The sequence below is a fragment of the Anolis carolinensis genome, chromosome 1 (assembly GCF_035594765.1).
Source record: "Anolis carolinensis isolate JA03-04 chromosome 1, rAnoCar3.1.pri, whole genome shotgun sequence".
Lineage (NCBI taxonomy): Eukaryota > Metazoa > Chordata > Lepidosauria > Squamata > Dactyloidae > Anolis > Anolis carolinensis.
This window is the reverse complement of record NC_085841.1, coordinates 27,564,265-27,570,264: the sequence shown is the minus strand read 5'-3', so window position 1 is coordinate 27,570,264 and position 6,000 is coordinate 27,564,265. Positions and strand designations below refer to the sequence as shown.

At 45.2% G+C, this 6,000-nt stretch overlaps 1 protein-coding gene across 5 annotated transcripts in view; it reads left to right on the top strand.

The window, feature by feature from the left end:
* Positions 1-643: 643 nt before the first annotated feature.
* The window catches only part of mta3 (metastasis associated 1 family member 3), a 156,893-nt gene continuing 151,536 nt past the window's right edge, over positions 644-6,000 (top strand). For 3 of the 5 annotated variants that reach the window (XR_010003223.1, XM_008115701.3, XM_008115702.3), the window contains exon 1: positions 644-948. Coding sequence is in view for 4 of the 5 variants with exons in the window: in XM_008115701.3 (XP_008113908.2) it covers positions 921-948 (28 nt within the window). In the remaining variant the exon portion in view is untranslated. The remainder of the gene's footprint in view (positions 949-6,000) is intronic. The other 2 variants (XM_008115705.3, XM_008115704.3) reach the window with 1 other exon arrangement.

Here is a 6,000-nt window from a genome sequence, read left to right as displayed (position 1 = left end):
GAACCGCCAATGGCACAGTGGGTTAAACCGCTGAACTGTTGAACTTGCGGGCTGGAAGGTCGGCGGTTCGAATCCGGGGAGCGGGGTGAGCTCCTGCTGTCCTCTCCAGCGTCTGCCAACCTAGCAATTCGAAAACATGTAAATGTGAGTAGATCAATAAGTACTGCTCTGGCAGGAAGGTAACAGCGCTCCATGCAGGCATGTTGGCCACATGACCTTGGAGGTGTCTACGGACAATGCCGACTCTTTGGCTTAGAAATGGAGTTGAGCACCAACCCCCAGAGCCAGACACGACTAGACTTAATGTCAGGGGATAACTTTTACCTTTATCTATATAATATAAATAACAACAATAAATAAAATGCAAATAATTATTATAATAACAACAATAAAATAAAGGTTTCTGAGTCCAGCTAGTCACCACTGAGCCCAAGGCATCTACACTGCCTTATATGGCCAGTGTAAAATAAATAGATGGAGCTCAAGGTGAACCAGACACCTGTCCAGGTGCGCATGCGCAGTATGGCGCTTCTGCGGCGTCGCTCCCGCCCCTTGTTCCTGGCATCCCTCCGATCCCTTCCTCCATCCCTCCCCCTCCCCTTTGGGATCAGAATCACGTGACTTTTAACCCTGCCCCTCCCGCGGCTGGTGAGCTTGGCGGCGGCGCGCGCCCGCTCGCGCTCTCTCGCTCTCACTCTCAGCCAATCGCGCGCGCCCTGCCCTGCTCTGCCCTCCCCGCCGGGACTTTAACCCCTTCCTATCCTGAGGTTTCTTTCCTTCTGCCCGCCTCTTGTTGCCCCAAGCCGTCGGTATTGGCGCCTGGCGCAGAGGGATCTCGGAAGAGGAGCGTCTGGGGCGCAAAAGGAGGCCTCCCCTTCCTCAGAAAAAGGAGGAGGAAGAGGAAGGCGGAGAGCTCAGACATGGCGGCCAACATGTACCGAGTGGGAGGTATGTGTGGCTGTGTGAGGAGAAAAGGGGGTGCATGGAAGGCGCCTCCTTCGGCTCTGGTTCAAAGGGGAGGCTTCGGGGGGGGGGGGCTCCAAGGCCCGGGATTTGGGGGAAAGGAAGGGGCGGCGAAAGAGGACTGGGCCTTAGTCGAAGAAGGGGCGTGCTGGGGTGGGGGCAGCTTGGAACAACAGCCACCTCCAAGCCGGGCTCTTGTTTCCTTCAAGCGCTTGGAGGCCGAGGCCCACCTCCAGTGGGATTCCTATTGACCACAGAGGACCCAGAGAGGTGTTTTCTCTAGCCCCATCTCCACTGGCCATTGAATGCTGTTTCAAATCGGTGTTGAAGAAAGTGGTTTCACTGTGCAGAAGATGGTTACATAGGAAAGCCTAGAACCAATTCGAGGCCTGGATGGTGATTACCAGGTATGGGCAAACTTGGGCCCTCCAGGTGTTTTGGACTTCAACGGCAGTTAGGAATTGTAGGAATCGAAGTCCAAAACACCTGGAGGGCCCAAGTTTGCCCATGCCTGGTCTTATTCAAAGTCTGGATCCAACCAGATATTTGGATTGCAAGCACTACTTTGGGTCATGGCTTTAGTAGTTGTGCAGGGTGCCATACTTTTAGGCTATTAGGAATGGTAGGAGTTGAAGTCCAGAACACCTGGAGGGCCCAAGTTTGCCCATGCCTGGTCTAGATGCACCCTTATTCAAAGTCTGGATCCAACCAGAGATTTGGATTGCAAACACTACTTTGGATCATGGCTTTAGTAGTCGTGCAGGGTGCCATACTTTTAGGCTATTGGGAATTGTGGGAGTTGAAGTCCAAAATACCCGGAGGGCCCAAGTTTGCCCATGCCTGGTGATTACGCTTAGACCAGTAGTTCTCAACCTGTGGGTCTCCAGATGCTTTGGCCTACAACTCCCAGAAATTCCAGCTGGTTTACAAGCTGTTAGAATTTCTGGGAGTTGAAGGCCAAAACATCTGGGGACCCACAGGTTGAGAACCACTGACTTAGACCATAGAGCACTGGTGCTCAGTGAGGGGTTTCTTTCTTGCATCTTTGTGGAGATTTGAAGCTAGGCGGCATATAAATATACTAAATAAATACATAAAATTGTCAATGTAGATGGGGCCTTGGTTTTAAGAAATAAATGTTTTATTTAATCCACAGTATCTCTCTTTGGTTTTCTATGTGTGTGTGTGTTAAGTTTCCTACTCACAATGTTCACTATTGACTCACATCTGTTGTTCAAAAGCTATGTAGCAGGTGTGGGCAAACTTGGGCCCTCCAGTAGTTTTGGATTTCAACTCCCACAAGTCCTCTTGGTCCCACCTGCGTCGCAAGTACGGTTGATGGGGATGAGAGATAGGGCCTGCTCAGTGATGGCTTCTTGGCTCTGGAACTCTTTCCCCCGTGAGATTAGATCAGCGCCTTCCCTCCTGGCCTTTAGAAAGAAAAGAAAGTTGTGGTTGTGGGACCAGGCTTTTGGCCAGTAATGCAGTGCAAGAATAATTGGGAAATATGTGCAATGATAATCTGAATGGCCACGGTGTACGATTTTTGGATCATGTGATTTTAATATTTATATTAGGATGTTTTAATGCTTTGTCTTAGTGTTTAAATGTTGTATATGCTTATGTTTAATGGTTTTTAGTGATTTTAGTTTATAGTTATATGTCAGTATTTAGTTACTATGACTTTTTATTATATGTATGTTGGCAGTGAATTCATTAATATGTTGCAAACCGCCTTCAGTCCCCCCGGGGTGAGAAAGGCAGTATATAAATATACTAAATAAATACATAAATATATAGTCTGTTGCATGAAGCTGGGCTTTATGTATCATCTTGCTCGAGAAACGGTGATAATAATAATAAAACTTTATGTATATCCTGCCCTATCTCCCCGTGAGGACTCACTTTTTGTAAAGTTTATTCCAAGCATCAATATTTAATAGTGCTTCAGAATTAGGACAATCACTTTTCCAAGTCCATACTACGAAGATTTGGGTCATCCTTGGCTCGATGACACTGAGGCTGAAGAATGGCTAAGGGTACATCTTCACTGTAAGATTAATTCAGCTTGGCACCACTTGAACTGCAGTGGCTCAGAGCAATGGAATTGTGGGAGTTGTGGTTTTGCATGGTCTGTGGCCTTCTCTGCCAAAGAGAGCGATGGTGCCTCATCAAATTACAAGTCCCAGGATTCTATAGTGTTGAGCCAGGGCAGTTCAAGTGGAGTCAGAATGCATTGGAGATGCAGCCTGAGAGGGGCCTTTCCATCCACGCCTCCTCTGGATTGAAGTCCCTCTTTGGAGAAGGAACCCCAGGCAGGACACTTTGGTAGGGTTTATTAAAGAGAAATCATGGAAGAGCCCCCTTTGACCATAATGCAGTCCAGATTTAAAATGGCAGCCTGAGCAATACAGTCCTATGGACAATGTGCTAAATTCACTAGGCTTGATGTTCAAGGAACCAGGCATAGGAGGAACCAGGAGCAGAATTCAAAATAACCTTAACAGATTAGAGAGGGGGCGAAATTAACAAAAAAGGAACAAATGCAAGATACTCTATTTGGGCAGAAGAAATGAAATGCAAAGATACAGGATGGGGGATGCCTGGCTCAACAGCAGTACGCGTGAAAAAGGTCTTGGAGTCCTTGTTGACAACAAGTTAAAACATGAGCCAACAATATGATGCGGTGGCAAAAAAAGCCAATGGGATTTTGGCCTGCATAAATAGGAGTATAGTATCTACATCCAAGGAACTCATGATACCCTTCTATTCTGCCTTGGTCAGGCCACACCTGGAATATTGTGTCCAGTTCTGTGCACTGCCATTGAAGGGAAATGTTGACAAGCTGGAATGTGTCCAGAGGAGGGCAATTAAAATGATCAAGGGTCTGGAGAACAAGCCCTATGGGGAGCAGTTTAAAGAGCTAGGCATGTTTAGCCTGCAGAAGAGAAGGTTGAGAGGAGACATGATTAGGGCCATGTATAAATATGTGAGGGGAAGTCATACGGAGGAGGGAGCAAGCTTGTTTTCTGCTGCCCTGGAGACTAGGATGAGGAACAATGGCTTCAGACTATAGGAAAGGAGATTCCACCTGAACATGAAGAAAAACCTTCTAACTGAGAGCTGTTCAGCAGTGGAACTCTCTGCCCTGGAGTGTGGTGGAGGCTCCTTCTTTGGAGGCTTTTAAGCAGAGGCTGGATGGCCATCTGTCGGGGGCGCTTTAATTGTGATTTTCCTGCTTCTTGGCAGGGGGTTGGACTGGATGGCCCATGAGGTCTCTTCCAACTCTATGATTCTATTATTCTGTGATTCATAAAATACTGGAAGGTGATGATGATCATTATAGAATCGTCATAGAGAGACCATAAGGACCATCCAGTACAATCCCCTGCCATACCACTCAGTCACTGCTTGAAAACCTCCAGAGAAAGAGACTTCACCATGCTCCCAAGGCAGTTTATTGTATTGTTTATTCATAATAGTTCCTGACATGAGGAAATTCTTTAATGTTTAGATGACAATTCTTTTCCTACACTTCAAATCATCATGTTCCCTCTCAACCTTCTCTTCTCCAGGCTAAACATAAACCAGCTCTTCATAGTAGTTAGCTTCCAAACCTTTGATTGTATTAGTCACCATTGCCTTCCTCAACTCTCCTCTGGACATGTTCTAGCTAATCTGTATCCTTCTTGAAAGGTGCCCTGAACTGGACACTGCATTCCAGATGAGGTCTGACCAAAGCAGGATAGAATGGTACTATAACTTCCCTCAATCTAAACACTATAATCCTATTGATATAAAATTTATTTGCAATTCTGAAGCACTATTAAATACTGATCCTTGGAATAAACTTTATCCAACTCAGCAAGTGCTTTGAATAGGTTGGATTGAATGTAGTGCTGGACATAGCCAGGAGGATATAGTAGGTCTGATATTTAAGTCCTTCTGAACAAATGGAGGACTCAAAATTACCAGTCAAATTTCCATATTTCGCTGAATAGCTCTCGATCTAGCCAAAGGTGAGAGCTGACACTCCCAAGGTTACAGAAAGTTTCTGAGCCTTTGTGCGCTTTGGCTTATGATTGGTGTGAGCCTGAAATTGATAGGAAAGAACGGTTGTTTTAGGCATAGATAACCTGTGGAATGCACCAGCACAGGGTGTGTGTTGGCTTTTAAAAAGGGTAAGATATTCTTTGAGGAGAGATTTAGCGGCTAAATGGAAGCCTTGTGTTCAAAGGCAATGAGACTTTGAGTCACAGCTCAGAAAATTTAATTGCTGGAACCAGAGTTTGCATGATTACTGTAAGATGGGAAATCCCAGCCGGGCTCTGGGAAGTAATACTTCTAAACCCTTCTGCCAGGGGATTAAAATTAAGCGAGTGCCTGGCTTTTTGCTTGTGGCCAGATTTGGAAGATTATCTCCTCCATCGGATTCCTGTCCAAAAGTGACTTGGGCAGGCAACTGAATATTCAGTCATTGCTATTGGTAGGGTTGTGTTCACTCCATTTGAAGACAATATTATGTAGTTGGTTTTTTAGTGGGCATGCTAGATTTGTGGCACACGTAAGCCTGTCCTTCAAACCTTCAACAGATGGGAATAACTAGGAGGCATTGACTGTTGCTTCCTTCTGACAGTATCTGGCATGGTGGCCTAATGGTAGGACTGGGTCATTGTTGAATGGACTTTAGATTGGATTCAAAGCAGTCCAACTTCCAGCTCCACAAAGTATATTTCAAATCCAGTCCATCTTTTTGAAATATCCTGAATATAATTCAAAGAACATACATTTTTAAAATTCTAATCATATATTAAAAAGACATATAATGTCATACAAGAAATACATCTTTTCAAGATTAACACACTTTAGTATCCTACTATGTAGATGGAGTTGAGCTTGAAATAGCCACTTAACCTGATAGGAATATAGGGGTTACATGTTAGTGAAGTCATAAGTTCCGTTGTTTACACGAGTCAAAATGGTTCATGTAACCGAGAGATGATGCAATCAAGTGTTCCACTTTATTTTGCAGTTTAT